We start from the raw sequence: 16,747 nt of genomic DNA, 5'->3' as shown, positions 1-16,747 counted from the left end.
TTGGTCTCTTTGAGACAGGGTCTCCCTGTAGCCCCAGCTGTCCTGGAACTCACTATGTAGACCAGGCTGGCCTTGAACTCACAGGGATCTACCTGCCTCTGCGAGTGCTGGGATTAAAGGCACGCTCCACCACGCCCACGCCCGGCAAGGGGCTTTTTTTGTTTGTTTGTTTGTTTATTATATATAAAAGAAGGGACTATATTTTTCTAGATTATGGAACATTTGGATTTTTATACCTTAGATTTTATACCTTTGAGATAGAAGTGAATTCAAAAATGTTGGCTGGTGGGGCAGCAGTGGAATGGGGTGTTGTGGGAGACAACAGAGGACTATGTTTCAGTGTGTCTAACTGAATTGGATTGTACAGCTGCCACGTGTAAGAAACAACTCAGGCACAAATAAAGACATGGTAGTCTAACCCTACAAGTAACCCTAACCCTAAGTGAGAACAGGGCAGGAATTCTAGTTTGAAATCCTGTTTTTAACTATGGGTAATTTTGTAATAGCTCTTTGATTTCTTTAGTCTATACAGATGTCTAAACTCATTTGACAGAAAGGGAGCACATATGAAGAAATAAGATGAGGGCTATTGAAAGAAATTGGTGAATTAGCAGAAGAAAGTGGAAGAAATTGGCTCAGGTGCTCAGTAGAGCTTTGACTCTGCCGCCTGATTTGTTTGTTCCGTCAGCTGTCTGTCGGCCGACCTCTGCTCTTTCCTCTTCTTCGTGCTTGTTACTCTCATCTCCTCCTTTCCCTGGTATTTCAGGTTTTAAGTTGTTTGTGTTGTTTTTAACTATTTAGGACAATGCAGAGGGTTATACTAACATGCAAGGGTGAGAGGTTCTGCTTTTAGGAACTCCAGCCTTCTGTTTCTGTGTTTAGCTTTTCTAGAACTTGGGCATTCTATTCTTCCTTGTCGTCTTTTGTGGTCTGTGGACCAGCAGATCAGCCTCTTTTAGAATTTAGTTGGGATGTGGACTCTTAGATCTGTCCCCAGACTTAGAGTCAGAACCTGTACATTAGGAAAGTCCTCTGGAAATTTGTGTGCACATTGGTACTTTAGTGTAGCTCTAGAACTGGGCAGTTTGACTAGGAGACTTGAGCTAAATTTCCTTTTCCATCTGTGTGGCTCAGGCCAAAAGTCCCTTTTAATTTGTAATTCTTTTTGCATTATATAAAGGAGGTTCTTGGAGAGCCTTGTAGCAGGGTTCTCTTTTCATATGCCACCATGGATATGTCAGCAATAAGTAAGATAATGGGCTTTAAAAATGGCTTTTATGTATATGTATGTACAGTGTACATACACATATGTGTGCATGCTTGCATGCATATGGGTGCATATGTGTTGGAATTTGTGTACATGTGAGGTCAGAAGTTCACAATGAATGCTTCCTCAGTTGCTCTCTCTATATTGATGTTTCTCACTGGAACCCAGAGCCCATGGATTCAGCTAGCCTAGCAAGCTAGCTTTGCTTCTTGAGGCTGGGATTACTGGGGGGTTTCCATGCCCCTCTGCCTGTCTTTTATGTGGGTGCTGGGTAGCCAAACTTTAGTCCTCATGCTTGCACAGCAACTTGCACAGCAAACACTTTATCCACTGAGCCATCTTCTCAGCCTGAGAGTAGGCTTCCTGTGAGAGTTACTGACCATGAGAAATGTCTTGTTTTATATCATTGAACATAGCTAACTGTAGTCACTATAAGAGGTTACAGTAGTTACTGATGTTTCCCATAATATCTCAAGATCAAAATTGTCAAATTTTATTTGTGTACAATAGTTCTTCCATGTAAGCTATTTAGTATTGTATTTCTTATTTAGTTACCTGACATTTTGGTTTCAGAATTGATTTATTTATAGTCTCTTGCAGTGATACTGTTTTATAATGAGAGCATTGGCTACTTGTGGGAGAGAAATAAGTTCCTTCTCTTGTTTTGTTTTCAAGGGTGGTTCTTAAAGCACCTTCCTCTGTCCTTGGCCTAGACAGTTCCAGTGGCTGTGATGCTTTCATTTTGCTCCATTCCTTAAGGAGACTTGATCAATACTGTTACGATAAGAAGCTTTACTGTATAATTGGTTGTGGAAATGCTGTGTTAAATGTATGCCGAGTGCCTAAGTCCCTGTTGCTGCCTGTTCTTCCTGTCCACTCCAGGATGCCACAGTGATACCACACCTCATGGCACTGCTTAGCCGGTCCCGGTACACCCAGGAGTACATCTGCCAGATCTTCTCACACTGTTGCAAAGTAAGAACTAGAATCAGTGTTCTCGATTACGTAATGCCCTACATGCTTTGTTTGTGTCTTGTCTCACAATGAAGAGCGGATATGTTGAAGCCAGACACAATGTTTTGCTTTCTAGTTCTGATGTGTGATTACGTAGGGATGTGTGTGCTATTTGACATCTCTGAGCATTACTTTTCTCTATATAGATTTTAGCAACTTGAGCATATAATGTACTTGTATCCCTGTTGAGAGCCTTAAACTTTTCCCTTAAACATAGCACTTTTTGGTTTCTCTTTAGCATAACCAAATTGCCAGCATTATTTTGCAAGGTGAAGACCACACAGGATAAGCGTGGGAGCAGGACAGTTGCAACACCTCCAGGTGCACTGCCTCCAGAGGCCTCCCTGGGTTCAGTGTCCAACTTATGTTTTTGAGAGGCTCCAAGCTTCAAACATTGAGTAGAGAACATGGTTTTCTCCTGATGATTCATTCAGTGCAGCACCATCCACTTTCCTATCATGTGTAATACAGAAGCCAGGAAAGGGGCTTTGGGAACCACAGGAAGGAAATAGTAAACACACCCCTCCATAGGAAGATCACAGGTCTGTGCTGCTTAGAACTTCTTCCCAAATAAATGAAATTAAAGATCATTTTGCTTCAAGAAAGATATCTACATTATAATCTATTTTAAAACCCTCCTGCCTCTGGATGATTATCACAGCCTATTCAGTTCTGTTCAGTGCATTTGGAATAAAAAATCTTTGAGGTTTCTGTCCTTGATTGCTTTGACAGTATATAGGCCAACTCAGAACCAGGGGTAGGAAACAATGCTTTCATCTTTTATAGTGGGCAAAGAAGTACTCTAAGAAAATGAAACCTTCTTCAAATTGATTTGTTAAAACTGAGTTCAAACCAGCAAAATCTAGATATTTCTATAACAAAATGATGCCTTCGAGCTAGCCCTGGCAGGTAAGTAGAGGATGATATTTCAGTACTCTGTGCCTCATTAATAATCTTTCAGCATCTATTTCAAATGTTGAAGAAAGCATAGCTTCTTCTAATTATGACTACACCAAGCCTAGAAGGGCACTAAGATTGGACCTGGAGAGATAAGTAGGTCAGATTGTACTGTTAAATTTGAAATGTTTGAATAATCCTGTTCTGAAGTTACCCAAGTTGCTTGTGGGGTTATACATCAGAAGTTTCTCAGTACCTGTAGGACTGCTCACTTGAGGCTTCTCAGTGCTATCTTAGCTGAAATCACAGATAAAGGAGCACTGTTCGATCTCTATTTTAGAAAAGAGAGATTTATGTCAGCCACCGTGCCACTATAAACTAAAAATGTACAGAAAGTCACCTATACTAAGCTTTCTTTTTGCCTAATCGAGTTTGGGATTGTAATTAAATGGCCAAATTTAAGTATTCTGAGCTATAACTAAACCCCAGGAAGTATCACAGCACTTAGGAACCCAGTGACAATAGCAGTGTCTTAACATATAATACTAACTTTACGCAGTAGCATGCATCCCTGAAAAGAACTGATCATAATCGTCTGTATTGTCATTAATTATGAAAACCTTTTGCTTTCATGTTCCTTTTTTGCATAGAGTCCCAAATTAATTAAAATTATTTTTTATTTTATTTATGTATTTTTTGGTCTTTTTGAGACAGGGTTTCCCTGTAGTCCCAGCTGGCCTGGAATTGGCTAGATCAGTCTGGCCTTGAACCCACAGAGATCTGCCTGCCTCTGCCTCCCGAATGCTGGGATTAAAGGCATGTGCCACCATGCCCAGCCCCCAAATTAATTAAAATTTTATAATAGAATTTTAAGACTCCTTCATAGGGGCTCAGTTAGCTAAATTTAAGAGGAATAAGACTAAGTTACTAATTTGCATAGACTGGTATCAACATCAAATCAATTTATGTGCTATGAGGAGCAACATAGAAGATCACTAAGCATTGTATTATAAACTAGCCATAACTATATCTCGGAAATTTTCTCCCTGAGTTATCAAGGAACAAAAAAGAACTAGTAATCATATTTATTGGAATTGTAACTTTAAAATAATTTCTACTACTTAAGCAGTTACTCAGATTTCTGAGATTTTTGTAGATTTTTTGGTGTGTAAGACCAGAAGCGTTTATGTAATTACTACTAGGCTATTGCAGGTTGCTGTGCAGAGAGTTGAAAGAGTCTTGAGGAAAATCAAAGGCTAGCTCCTCTCCTCTACTTAACTTAACCACTGATTGTTTCTTTGCCATTGTTTTCACATAATCCTGTGTGCAGTCTTGAGAAAAGGAAGACCTTGTTTGATAGAACATGTATTGTCATCTTTATGAGATTAAAAATGTAGCCGGGCGTGGTGCCTCATACCTTTAATCCCAGCACTTGGGAGGCAGAGGCAGGCGGATCTCAGAGAGTTCAAGGCCAGCCTGGTCTACATAGTGAGTTCCAGGACAGCTGGGCCTACAGGGAGACCCTGTCTCCAGAAGACCAAAAAAAAAAATGTGTCTTACAAGCAAGAAGCAGTTATGTACAGAGAGAATTATAGTATGTGTGATCTTTTCACTGTCCTTTGTAAATGTAGCTTTTATTAATAAGGCTATTCAGAAATGGTTTTGATCTTAGAAAAAAAAATGCATGCCCATAGATATATATTGAAGTGACGTTTATAATAGTAAGAGTCTGAAAATCTAAATGTCTAAGTTAATAAAGTTAAAAAAATAAATATGAGGCATGCATATAATAGAGTAGGGCTCGAACAAATGTGAAAGCTTTTAGGTACTGATATGATCGCTAAGGTAGACTGTAAAGATAATTTAAAAGTGTCGAGTACTTAGTGTTCTACCACTTCTGTGAGAATGGGGAGAAACATACACATGTATTTGCTCCTATGCAGTTTGCCTTGTTCTGTTCTGTTTTTAAGATCATCTTGCTGTCTAGCTTAGACTGGTTTTGAATAGTGATCCTCCTGCTTGAACCTGCAAACTGCTGGGGTTACAGGTGTACACCACAATGCCCAGCTTTTTAAATATATGAAATGTCTTAAAGAATATAAAAATAATTAGTCCACCTCAAAACACAAAAAGAGCTTGGATGCAGAGTGGGAGGAGCATGGGGTACAAGTGTCCAAGGCAGCACCCTGCCTACTCAGTCATTCTGAGAAGCTCTGCCACGCATTCAAATTGAGATGTCAAAATTTATGACAAGAACAACAAGAAAACTTTTTATATAATACTGGTATATAAGCTGAGGTTAGTTTTGGCTTACCGTCACAATTCCTTCTAGCTCATAGGTAAGATAAAATGGGACAGATTTTTAATTTTTCTTTATTTTTTGGAATTTTATCCATATATACAAAGAAATGTGATTATAGCCTCCTGCTGTTTCCCCCCTTTAACTCCCCCAATATTTTCTCCCATCAAGTCCCCCTCCCAGATTTCATATCAATTTTTTTTTTATAAATTGATAGTTTTTTACTTTAAAAAACAATCTTTTTATTTTTGACACTACTTTAGCATCCCAGTTAAACTAGGAGGAAGCTTAAGATTTTTCATTTGGGGAGGGAGGGCTAAATTGCAGCGTAGATGCAATCTGGTCGAAGTTTTCCTATATATTTTTTTAATATATATTTTTTTATTGAATTTTTTGTGTATTTCATACAGAACATCTCAAACAGTCTTAATCATCTTTATACTCCTGTCCCCAGTGGCACTGTCCCATACCCTCCTCCCCAGCCCATATACTTTGTCATCCCTGTTAAGGCCCAGTGGGTTGTCAGTGTCCCCAGTCGTCCCCCAGTGCAAGTCCGTCCACTGAGTCTAGTCATCCTGTCTAGAGTCTCTTGTTGTAGGAAGATTAGAAGAGAACACTAAGGAATTACTCAGTTCTCAAGAATGAAACTTCCTCATGCAGCAGAGAGCCAGGAACACAAAAGGTCACAAATGGTCAAAGTGTAGAGATCAAGAGTCTGCTGAATGATGGTCATTGGGCAGGACCCCTTTATTAAACTTCACCCACACAAGGCTCAGGGACCATCATGGAAAAGGGGGCCGGAAGATTGTAAGAGCCAGGGAGGAGGCACAGGACCATATAGAAACAGAGTCCTACAAGCTCCTGGGACCCTGCTCATATGATTCTATGGCAGTGGTGTCAGCATACACAAGTCCCATGCAAACTCAGGCAGACAAAAACCCAGCATAGAACTGGGAAAATGAACAGCAAATATCAGTCTTAGCTGAAGGAATGTTGGCAACTGATTGCTGCTACATACCAATTTTTTTAAAAAATTTTTTTATAATGCACTAAGTCTGATTAGTGCTGCCAATATGTGCATGGATATGAGCCATTCACTAGAGCATGAAGAACCTATTAGAGGCTGTACCCTCAAAAAGAATGATTCTCCTTCCCCCAACAGTTAGAACTTGCCAGTTGTTCCTCAGTAATGGTGGGGCCTGGAGAGCACCTTTTCATCTATACTAGAATTTTGCTGGCTTTATCTGATTCAGGTCTTGTGCAGATAACCACAGCTGCAGTGAGCTCATGAGTGAAACAGCCATGCCATGTCCAGAAGTCAGCATTTCACAGCCTCCTCCCCATCCTCAGCTCACATTCTTTCTGCTTTCTCTTCTACACTATTCCCTGAGACTTGACAGTAGTGGTGATGGGAGTTAAAAGAGATATCCCACTTCTCAGCACTTTGACCAATTATGCATCTTTCCACTGACTGCTGCTCACGGCAAAAACAAGCTTCTCTGACCAAAGTTGAGAGCAGCCCAGATCTATGAGTATAAACATAAATATTTAGAGAGCAATTTGACAACATGACCGGTTAACAAAATAACAGCAGGTTCTTCCCTAGAGTCCGTGACCTCTCCAGCCATGGGCTTCTTTTTTTTTTTTCCTTGGTCTTTTTGAGACAGGGTCTCCCTGTAGCCCCAGCTGTCCTGGAACTCACTATGTAGACCAGGCTGGCCTTGAATTCACAAAGATCCACCTGCCTCTGCCTCCCAAGTGCTGGTATTAAAGGTGTGTGCTACCACACCCAGCTCTCAGCCATGGGCTTTTAATCAGTATTGTAATACCAGGTACGAAATTCCCTCCTGTGAAGGAGGCCTCAAATCGAATCAGAAAGCAGTTACTCTGTAACAGTCATACCACTATTGCAGCAGTGTCTCGATCTTGCCTGGCAAGTTGGTACATGTAGGGTCCAGAGCCAGGGAAGACTTCCCACCTGCACCCTGCATAGCACCTTCTGGCACTGTATAAGCCAGACAGCAGGATCCTGGTCAGTTGGAGATTGATTGCTTTGTGTCCTGAAGCCAAAGTGCCAAAGTGAATTGTCTATTAAGGAGAAAATGCACTCTAAAAGGCTTTTTCTGAGACAGGGTTTCCCTGTAGCTCCAGCTGCCTGGAACTCACTCTGTAGACCAGGCCAGCCTCACAGAGGATCCACCTGCCTCTGCCTCCCAAGTGCTGGGATTAAAGACGTGCACCACCATGCCCCGCAGTGTGTGATATCTTTAGCAGTGGTATCTTACTATGTAGTTTTATTGGGTAACTAAGGACAGTGGATGTATTGTTTTGGAGACAGCTGGGGCCTCTCTGACAAATACATTGTAGGGAGGTACTTCATGCCTTGGCACTGTGATGATTTTAATAGTCTGTGTTCTGGGCACAACATTGTTCAGTCACCAAGAGTAATTCCCCAACCCCCCTTTCAAGTTACATTTCAAAATTAACTTACTAACTAGTGGGTTTCCGTAATGCTTTTACATCCATCATTGGTTTTGGTTGGCTAACCTCTCACCCCCCCTTTCCCTTATTCTTCACCCCCATCCACACTTACTCCTTAAACTCCCAGTATTCTCCCTTCCTTCATAGCCATGTATTCTGTTATCCCTCTAATCCACTTTTAATTTGGGTTCTGGGATGATGGGCTTCTGTATGGCTTTTCATATACCTTTTCTTTGGTTAATTCTTCCCCTTCTCCTGATTTTCCATACTCTTGTGACCTATTGCTTAAGTCCGTCCCCAGCATTCCATTTCCCTACTTTTTTGTTGTTGTTGTTTTGGTTTGGTTTTTTGAAACAGTCTCCCTGTAGCCTCAGTTGGACTGTAACTCACTATGTAGACCAGGGTAATCTCTCTCTCTAAAACTTTCTCCTATCTCTGCCTCCCAAGTGCTAGGGTTAAAGGTGTGCGGCACCACGCCTCAAGTTTCCTTGAAACTCGTGCTCCATGTTAAATACACAAAAGATTTGATATGATAGAGAACATGCAGCATTTATCTTTCTGGGCCTGAGTTGCTTCATTCAATGTAATGTTTTTCTAGTTCCATCCATTTACTTGCAAATTTCATGATCTCATTTTTCTTCACTGCTGAGTAATACTCCACTTTGTGTTGCCCATTCATCTGTTGATGGATTTGTAGGCTGACTCCTTTCCCCATGTGCCAGCTTCTCTGTAGTCCTTTGGGTTTATGCTAGATGGAATAGCTGAGTCAGGTGGCAGTTCAATTTCTAGTTTTTTGTTTTGTTTTGTTTTTTTGTCTTTTTGAGACAGGGTTTCCCTGTAGCCCCAGCTGTCCTGGGTTCACTATGTAGACCAGGCTGGCCTTAAACTCAACAGAGATCTACCTGCCTCTGCCTCCCAAGTGCTGGGATTAAAGGTGTGCACCACTGTGCCTGGCCAATTTTTAGTTTTTTGAGGAACCTTCAGACTGATTTCCAAAGTAATTACCCTGGTTTACATGCCCACCAACAGTGTATAAGAGGTCTTCTGTCTCTTTCACCATGTCCAGGGCAGCAGTCATTGTCATTTGTATTACTGATGATGGCCCTTTTGACTGTGATGAGATGGAATCTTAAAGTACATTTCCTGATGGCTACAGATTTTGAGCACTTAAAAAAATGTTTCCCAGCCGGGTGTGGTGGCACACACCTGCTGTCCCAGCACTTGGGAGGCAGAGGCAGGCCAGTCTCTGCGAGTTCAAGGCCTGCCTGGTGTACATAGAGAGTTCCAAGATAGCTGGGGCTGCAAGGCGACCCTGTCTCAAAAAGACCAAAAAAAAAAAAAGAAAAAGAAATGTTTCCGAGCCATTTGTATTTTCTCTTTTCAGAATTTTCTGTTCAGTTCCATAGCCCAGTTTTTAATTGGGGTGTTAATTTTCTTAATGTTTAATTTATTTAGTTCCTTGTATATTCTGGACCCCCATCTTGTGTCGAATGAATTAAAGATTTCTTCTCACTCTGTGGATGCCTGATCACTTGCTTCACTTTCCTTTGTTGCACAGAAGCTTTTTTTTTAGTTTTCTGAGATTGCAGCAGATTCTTAGGAGACACCCTTTTACTCGCCTCTCCTGTGCTCCCCATCTTCTGCTTAAAAGAACAAGCTATTTAAGACAAGACAGTGCAGTGAAAGCATTTAGAGTAGTGCCTGTCATGTAGCAAGCTCTCAGTAATGGTTGGACTAACTATACTGCAGGTGTGAAAACGAGGTGGCAGGAAAGGACATGCTCTAGGGCCTGTGCCCCAAGAGCGGCCTTCACCCTTTGCAACCTAAGCTCTCCACAGACATGTGGCTTTAGTAGCAATGCAGCAGAAAACTAGTGAGGCACAAAGAACCACATAAAATACACAGCAGGGGTTTGCGTAAGTAAACTGTTGTATACTCTATAGTGACTAAAATAAGAAAGTAAGAGGAATTGAGGTTATCGGTTTGTTTTTGTTTGTTTGTTTTGTTTTGTTTGGTCTTTTTTTGAGACAAGGTCTCCCTGTAGTCCCAGCTGTCCTAGAACTTACTATGTAGATTAGACTGGCCTTGAACTTACAGAGATCTGCCTGCATTCTGAGTGCTGGGACTAAAGGACCACCACACTGGGTTAAGAATTGAGGTTTTTTTAAAAAAATAGCACTTTTTATGTGTATGAGTGTATTGCTTGCATCTATGTAAGTGCACCATTTCATGCAGTGCCGGCAGAAGTCAGAAGAGGGTGTTGGATACCTCTATGTGGGTGCTGGGAACCAAACCTGGGTCCTCTGCAAGAGCAGTAAGTGCTTTTAACCTCTGAGCCATCTCTCCAGCCTTGGAAATGAGGTTTTGAAAAAATTTTTAAGCAGGGCATGGTGGTGCATGCCTTTACTAGCATTTAGGAGGTGGAGGCAGGCAGATCTCTGAAACTTCAAGGCCAGCCTGGTTCTACATAGTGAGTTCCAGGCCACCTGGGGCTTTAGGGAGATCCGGTCTCAAACAAAAAAAGCACTTTCTTGGACAATTTCATATGTATATATACTAAATTTTGGACATTCTCACTCCCCGTTACCCTCTTGCATCCACCTGTACATGATAGCTTCTCATTCTCCTTTATTTTGGGAGGTAAAGAAGCAGCAGCTCTAGACCCAGCATGGGGTACGTTACAGTAGCCTTTGCAGGACTTTGCCAGTGTTTGGGGGTTTAATTTGTGGAAACAAAGGGTAACTGAGATCTCCCTGCTATATTATGTGTAGTTTTCTGCTTTTAAGTAATTGTGGTTCTGTCAGAATTGTTACTTTTGTTAATGTGTTACTGCCTTCTCTTTTCTTACAGGGACCAGATCATCAAACAATTTTATTTAACCATGGTGCAGTTCAGAACATTGCTCACCTATTAACCTCGCCTTCTTACAAAGTAAGATGTAAAAAGTTATGTCCAGATTTTTATCTTCATTTTAGTTTATAGGAAGAGGCCCACATGTTTCTTGCTTCTTCTATAGGTATCGTGATCAGGAGTAAGCTTTCATCAGCAGAGTGTCATGCCCATTATACAGAATGTTATACATACAGAATGTTCTTGCGTTGAAAAAAATATTAGACTTCCTCTCCTTTTGTTTCCAGGACATTTTTATGCCATGAGTAGTGACTTTTCATCTGTTAGTATTTCAGGTCTATTTGGTTAGTTTGAATGCTGAACCTAGTGCTTGAGGTGATGCCTTAAGTATATGGTGCAATAGCTGGATCAGGGAAAACTTTGGATTTTATATTTAGAATTTTATTTAACTTCTTACAACATATGCCCACATATTTACATACATATCAACATTTAGAATGTGTTCTGTTTTGTTTTTTAAAAATATCCTTTTTATTATCTTTTATGTATAGGTAAACAATTTTATGATCCATTATCAGTTAATCCATTGTCAGATTTGAGTTAAAACTTTGGTCATTAATAGTTGTTTAACTTAGCAAGCTTTAGAAAGTGGTAGAAGATTGTGTGTGTTAGACTCAGTGGTTAAACCACACAAGTGGCTTCTCTTGTAGAGGACCTGGGTTTGGTTCCTAGCACCCACATGACTGTTAAAACTGCCCGAAACTCCACATCCAGGGGATCCGACACCCTCTTCTGACCTCCATGGCATTGCATGACATGGATGCACTTACATGCAGGCAATACACTCAGACTCATAAAATAGTAATAAATTTTTAAAAAGAAAAGAAAAAAGACTGGGTATGTCAGAACAGAGAAGCTGCAGGTTTTGTCCTCTCTCTACTTGCAGTGTGGTTACTAGTCATGGTGAACCACTTACAGGATAGGAATGCATACAGAATCAGCTCAAAACTAGCCAGAGGCAGGGGAAGGAACTATATACTGAAGCCATTTCCTTACCTCATGCCATGCAGTGACCATCAGCACTTGCACATCAAGAAATAGTTGTACCTCCTTCCAATTCTTCCCCACCTTGGGACATATCAACCTGTCTCCCTCCCAACCTTATGCCATTATTATTATTATTATTATTATTATTAACCCCTGAGACCAGTTAGTGCTGGCTGAGTACAAATGGGTGTGCATTGGAGCATAGGCAAAAGTGACTCTCTCTCCTTTAACAGTTTCCAGCTGCCAATAGGAGGTAGTGGGAGGTGGGTGAGATAAAAATATTTTGTATACATGTAAGAAATTTTCAAAGAATAAATTAAAATATTATTTTAAAAAAGAAGAAATGGGCTAGAGAGATGGCTCAGTGATTAAGAGCAGTTGCTATTCTTCCAGAGGACCCAGGTTCAGTTCCCATCACCCACATGGTGGCTAGCAACTGTCCGTAGATACAGTTCCAGGAGATATGTCACCCTCTTCTGGCCTCTTTGGGTACTGGATGACACAGGTGCATTTACATACATGCAGGCAATACACTCATACATATAAAATAAAAACAAAACAGTTTAAAAAATTTAAAAAGAAACAGCTGTAGACACTCCAGGCAGTTATCTTATTACTGCCCAGCCTTCTGTAGTATATTCACTAATTCCTCCCATTCTTCCATTTCCCTTTTTTTCCTACACTGGATTTATTGACCACAACAAATTTTAAAACATAATATGTGGCGGAGAAAGTTGTCAGAGTGTCACTGACACCTTGTAGTGCTGTAAGCAGTCCCATGTAAGGGGCAGGGTTCTTCAGTATTTGTCCTTGTGGGCTGCCAACCTCCTAAGGTGGCCGTGTAGACTCAGTCTCAGTGGTAAGGATGAATGACATCATCTGGTGAATGCTGTGGTGTGTGGACCCCTGCAAACTGTGGAGCATTGAATATGGTCAAATCTTGGGCCCTCATTCTTACCTAGTGACCTAGTTTGGAGGAATGGTAGCTCTGTTCATAGGTGTTTTGAAAATTGAATTAGCTCAATCCTTCTCCAGTATTTTTTGTAATGTTTCTTCTCTTTTTGTTTTAAGCCCTAAACTCCATTTTGTGCATTTTTATAAGATTTTTTTTTTTTTTTTTTTAAAGCTCTCCTTCAAGTTGGGCGTTATGGCACATGCCTTTAATCCCAGCGCTTGTGAGACTGAGGCAGGGAGATCTCTGTGAGATCTAGGCCAGCTGGGGCTACAGGAAGACCCTGTCTCAAAAAGACAAAAATAACAGTAACAAAAAAAATTGCTTCAATCCTCTATAAGGAAAATCTCATTTGAAAGATGCTTAATAATTGTTAAAAGCTCTCTTTATCCTATAAAAACTGTGGTTTATGTAATGTTCTTTGAGATTTGATTAGGTATTTTTCTGTTAATTTGAGCTGCTGCTTCCGTAGTTTCTTTTCTAGTCAAGATTGACTTCTGCTGTAGTCTTCAGATATGTAGATGGTATTGTCATTTATTCCCTTGAGATCTAGCTTTGTTTTTCCCCATAGTACTAATGCATGAACCAAGGGCCTTAAGCAAGTGCTGTGTGTGAGTTAAACCTCCTATACTCGGTTTAAGTAGAATTAAATAACTTTTTTCAGAAGAGGAAATTCTGAGACATTAAAATCATATTTCGAGAATTAATTTAATTTTCTTTATTTATTTTTGCAGGTTCGAATGCAAGCACTGAAATGCTTCTCAGTTTTAGCTTTTGAAAACCCCCAGGTATCGATGACCCTGGTAAATGGTAGGCTGGAACTTTCGGTGGTACCTACATAATATAATTTATGAGTTTCACATATTTAAAGAACTTTCTTACTCTCTGTGTTTTGTTTTATTTCTAGTTTTGGTTGATGGAGAATTGTTACCACAGATATTTGTGAAGATGTTACAGAGGGATAAGCCTATTGAGATGCAGCTCACATCAGCCAAATGGTAAGAATCAAAGCAGGAGGAGTGGTTCTGCTTTGTTACTGTCAAGAGTCTGAGTGTGGTAACAAGACTACCCACTCTAGGCCCAGAATGCTAGGGTGCTAGGAGTTTTTGTTTTGTTTTGTTTTGACAGGGTCTCCCTAGTCCCAGCCCTTCTAGAACTCAACTATGTGATCAGGCTGACCTTGAGCTCCCTGAGATCTGCCTGCCTCTGCTTCCAGGGAGTTAGGGACTTGGGCGTAAAGGCATGCGCCACCATGCCCAGCAATGTTGGGATTTTAAAACTTGAAAGTCTTTGGATTGTCTTTTGTTTTCTGAAATGGGTATGTTTTTTATACTCACGTTTATTCCAGGTGGTATGTAGAACAGGAACCATCATCTAAAGATATAATAGAATTGTTAAATCCCCAGCTTAACTCTCCTTGTATTTAAGTCAAAGTAATAAAGAGGTAGATTAGATATGAGGAATACGTGCTGTATTAGTCACTTTCCTGTTGCTATGATAGAAACACCAACCCAAGCAATTTATAGAAGGAAGAGTTTATTTGAGCGTACGATTCCAGGGGAATTACAGTCCGTCATGGCAGGGAGGCATGGTGTCTGGAGGTGGCTGGAGCAGGAGCAGCAGAAGTGAAGCTCTCACATCATCACACAGGCACAGGAAGCAAAAGAGTGACTGGAGATCTGGCAAGGCTTAAGAGCTCTCTAAGCCCACCCCCAGTGATGTGCTTCCTGCAGGATAGCCACACTGTCTAAAACCTCCCAAAACAGTACCATCATCTGGGGACAAAATGTCCAAACACTTGGAGCCTATTGGGGACATTTCATTCAAACCACCACACATGCTGAACATTAAGCCAGGAAGATACAGAGACATAGGGAATGTTGCTATTGAATGATCAGTACATTGCTATGTTGAACATGTGCCCTGTTGAGTTTTACACTAAGCAAATTGTTTAATTTTAGTTTTTAGGAATCTGTTATTCTTCAGTAGAAAACTTAGAATTTTCAGTGATTTAGTCATGCATGAATCGTGTTATAGTTTTCTTTGCTTCCTTTTTGTCTTAAATTCACGCTGGGCATTTGCCTCTTTCTTAGTAAGTTAATGTCTCAAAAATAGTTTTAAAAACACAAAATGCAGTAAGCCTTACAATGATACAGTACTACACAGACTTTAGCCTCTAGGATTGAAGTAAAAGAATTTGCTGGTTTGTTCATAGTGTTTTGTAAAAGCTAAGCATAGGTGTTACAGGTTTCACTCCCACCCCCAGTTTACTAAAGGAATCCAGTTCAAAAAAGAAATTCATTAAGTTTCTGAAGTACTTAATATTCAGAGCCTACTTAGGAGATAAAACTCATTTTCTTTCAAAATTTAAAATTGCATTTTATTTATTTTGAGTGTGTGTGCATGCGTGCATGGGGAAAACAGCTTGAAGGAGTTGGTCCTGTCCTTCCAGGAGGGTCCCAGGGATTGAATTCAGATTGTCAGGCTTGACAGCGTGCCCCTTAACTTGCTGAGCTTTATCACTGTTGTTGTTTTTAATTTTCTCTTTTACTACTTTTTCATTCAAAGCTAGATATAATGATGAAGGTAAATTGTTTTTCAGTAGAATTGAATCATTTACTCAATTCCCAGAGCCACTGTTGGTAACCAGCAAATCATTAATTTCTGGTGGAAGGCTGTATTAAAACTTGATGGCCCTTTCTGTAATATTTTTTATTGCTGTTGGAGTTGGACTATCCCTAACATCCCTTAAGCAAGGATATTTTATCCCTTTATTTTTGACATTTCTTTCCTTTTTGTTGGGGAACATTTCAAGCAAAAAAAGTATAGAGAAAAACCACAAAGAACCTACGTGTGCATACCACATAGCTTCAAAATTGTGTACACTCATTAGGACATTTATTTGTAGGTATTTTAAAAAATATTTACCATACTGTTTATATGTGTTAGTTTTCTTTGATTTCTGAACTAACTTAATTTCAGATGAAGATAGGTCAAAATATTCTCCCTTAAATGGTAGTACCTGGTTTGATTTTGTTTTCCCAAAAACTCTTAAAGGCAAATAATTTTTCTTTAAACACTTTAAACCTCAAGCAAAAACTTCTGTCATTTTATTCCAGTTTGACTTACATGTGCAGGGCTGGAGCAATTCGGACAGATGATAACTGTATTATATTAAAGGTAAGCTAGTTAGTTCTCTAAAAACATGAAAATTATTCACTTGAACATAAATGTTGAATATGAATATTGCTATTGTTTCTTTTTCCATATTAATCATTAGGGTTTGTGTACATGACATAAAAATGACATTAAAATACTGTGCTTTTCAGTGGCATCCCACATAGTTTTAAAAAACTAGATTTATATACATTTGAATATCACATGGAATACTTTTGTTGTTGCATTTTTTTCATTTTATAAGGGGATACAGGGCTGGAGAGATGGCTCAGCAGTTAAGAGCCCTGACTGCTCTTGTAGAGGACATGGGTTTGATTCCCAGCACCCACATGATGGCTAACTACTGTCTGTAACTTCAGTTCCTGGGGATCTGATGCCCTCTTCTCTCCTCTGCAGGCATTGCATGGCATGGGTATACATGCAAGCACACCTTTTTTTTGGTCTTTTTGAGACAGGGTCTCCCTGTAGCCCCAGCTGACCTAGAACTCATTATGTAGACTAGGCTGGCCTTGAACTCACAGAGATCCACCTGCTTCTGCCTCCCGAGTGCTGCTGGGACTAAAGGTGTGTGCCACCATGCCCAGTGGTTCAAGCATAACACTTACACACATAAAATGAAAATAAAAAGTGTGTAAAAATCAGGTGAAGTAGAAATGCCTGGTTTTTATTAAATTTGCAGTATAGCTTTATAGGTAGGTGATTTGCCAATTCTACAGATAAAGTCAGTCTCACAGCCAGAAATCAAAAGGCATAATAGAGAGTA

General features: G+C 40.1%; 1 protein-coding gene across 3 annotated transcripts in view; it reads left to right on the top strand.

Moving 5' to 3' along the window:
- The window catches only part of Armc8 (armadillo repeat containing 8), a 110,318-nt gene that overhangs the window by 41,327 nt on the left and 52,244 nt on the right, over window positions 1–16,747 (top strand). For all 3 annotated transcript variants that reach the window (XM_008837437.3, XM_008837439.3, XM_008837438.3), the window contains 5 exons: window positions 2,150–2,242; window positions 10,809–10,889; window positions 13,542–13,617; window positions 13,715–13,805; window positions 15,927–15,987. In XM_008837437.3, coding sequence (XP_008835659.1) covers window positions 2,150–2,242; window positions 10,809–10,889; window positions 13,542–13,617; window positions 13,715–13,805; window positions 15,927–15,987 — 402 coding nt within the window. The remainder of the gene's footprint in view (window positions 1–2,149; window positions 2,243–10,808; window positions 10,890–13,541; window positions 13,618–13,714; window positions 13,806–15,926; window positions 15,988–16,747) is intronic.

This window comes from Nannospalax galili, unplaced genomic scaffold (genome assembly GCF_000622305.1).
Source record: "Nannospalax galili isolate Female #2095 unplaced genomic scaffold, S.galili_v1.0 scaffold1458, whole genome shotgun sequence".
Taxonomy (NCBI): Eukaryota; Metazoa; Chordata; class Mammalia; order Rodentia; family Spalacidae; genus Nannospalax; species Nannospalax galili.
Note: the sequence above shows the minus strand (reverse complement) of the source record. Positions and strands in the feature narration are given on the sequence as shown.